At 35.4% G+C, this 1,367-nt stretch overlaps 1 protein-coding gene across 1 annotated transcript; it reads left to right on the top strand.

Moving 5' to 3' along the window:
• Positions 1-416: 416 nt before the first annotated feature.
• Positions 417-991, top strand: LOC146924991 (uncharacterized). Its single transcript, XM_085710977.1, has 2 exons — positions 417-527; positions 606-991. Exons 1-2 carry the CDS (start codon positions 418-420, stop codon positions 802-804), a joined length of 309 nt encoding a protein of 102 aa, XP_085567103.1. The 5' UTR covers position 417; the 3' UTR covers positions 805-991.
• Positions 992-1,367: the final 376 nt, after the last annotated feature.

Below are 1,367 nucleotides of genomic sequence, written 5' to 3'. Positions count from 1 at the left end.
GTGGATAAAGAAACCAACACACGTTGGCTCAGTTGGTAAGGAACGGGTCACTTCCTTGCAGAAGGTCGTGTGTTCGATTCCCTCTGCCGATGTGAAGGCAGTGTTGGTGGATGATCTGTAAGTACCTCTATAAATGCTCTTTGGGCCCGGAAGCGTACCCTAACCCTGGTGGTGACCGGAGCCGAACCCACCTAAACTTTCTGTAAAAAAAAAACGCGGATAAAGAAAAACCCAAGCCCACTTGAGCGATTATATAAACGGTGGAATCACTATTTACTTCGTTAGTTTCTCTCTCATTTTAACTCCGTGCTTAGCTATACTCAACTCAGTATGTGCTTGCTTCGTTAATTTCTTCTAACAAACTAATTAATTATGAAATGTTAATTAAGCTTAACGTGTTTATTTTGTAGAGAAAAAATGGAAGCTATCAACATCACCGATGAAGGATTTTCTACTTCTTCTCCATTCTCTCCTTTCTCATTCTTCAAATCTGTTCTAATCGATGAAGCATTGACGGTTGTGTTCATGTAAGTTTCATTTGCTATTTTTTCTTACGAGTAGTTAAAGAACGAAAATCATTCTCAGATCTGTTTTTGTTTTTGTAGGAATATGAATTCAACGACGGCCATTGCAATTTCTGTTGTTTTAAGCATGCTTGTTGGAAAAGAACTTCTTGAAATTGACTATGGAGCTATGTTGTTCAAAATCTTCTTCGTTTTACTCTACAAGGAGTTCAAGGGAGTTTTCTTCACGTCTTTCAAGAAATTGCTCAATCATTTGTTCTCCTTCTACTTTAGACTCTGATTTTTCGTTGCTAGGATTTTGGTGCTTTTCCTCGACGGGATTCATGATAATCAAATACTAAGATGATACATTGATTTCACTGTTTGTGCCAAAAAAAATACATCATAATCAGGCCCATAATCACCCCTGTGATTTCTGATTTACAAAAATGCATGTATTATTTATAATATTTCTAATATAATTTATGTTATTGCCTTTAATTTTGTTATTATAGAAAAATATAAAAATGGTAATAGATTTTGAAATGGAAAATGCTAGGTATCAAGAATGGATTTTCTTGATGGATTCAAGAATGACATGGCAGAATAATCATCCTTAGATTTCAATTTTATTTATTAAAGTTTCATAACAAAAAAATACATAACACCCATCACCCCATGATTTCCGGCCAGGCTGAGATTTTATTGGCTAACATTAATTTCGGGACAATTTCTTGATAAAATCTTTCTTGATATATAGCATTGCTCATTTGAAATAGGTTGTTTCTCCTTGTATGAGAAGGTGGCAACTGAAAATGGCAATAAAAATGGCGTGTGGTTGGATTGTGGAACCACGCGCTCTCT

Source organism: Medicago sativa, chromosome 5, assembly GCF_051527215.1.
Source record: "Medicago sativa cultivar Bolivia chromosome 5, Bolivia_mono, whole genome shotgun sequence".
In the NCBI taxonomy this organism is placed as follows: Eukaryota; Viridiplantae; Streptophyta; class Magnoliopsida; order Fabales; family Fabaceae; genus Medicago; species Medicago sativa.
Note: the sequence above shows the minus strand (reverse complement) of the source record. Positions and strands in the feature narration are given on the sequence as shown.

Excerpts from the sequence above, each read along its gene's own strand:
- LOC146924991 (XM_085710977.1), top strand. The coding sequence starts at position 418 with ATGGAAGCTATCAACATCACCGATGAAGGATTTTCTACTTCTTCTCCA. Across the intron at positions 528-605 it reads GCATTGACGGTTGTGTTCAT|GAATATGAATTCAACGACGG; the intron begins GTAAGTTTCATT and ends TTGTTTTTGTAG.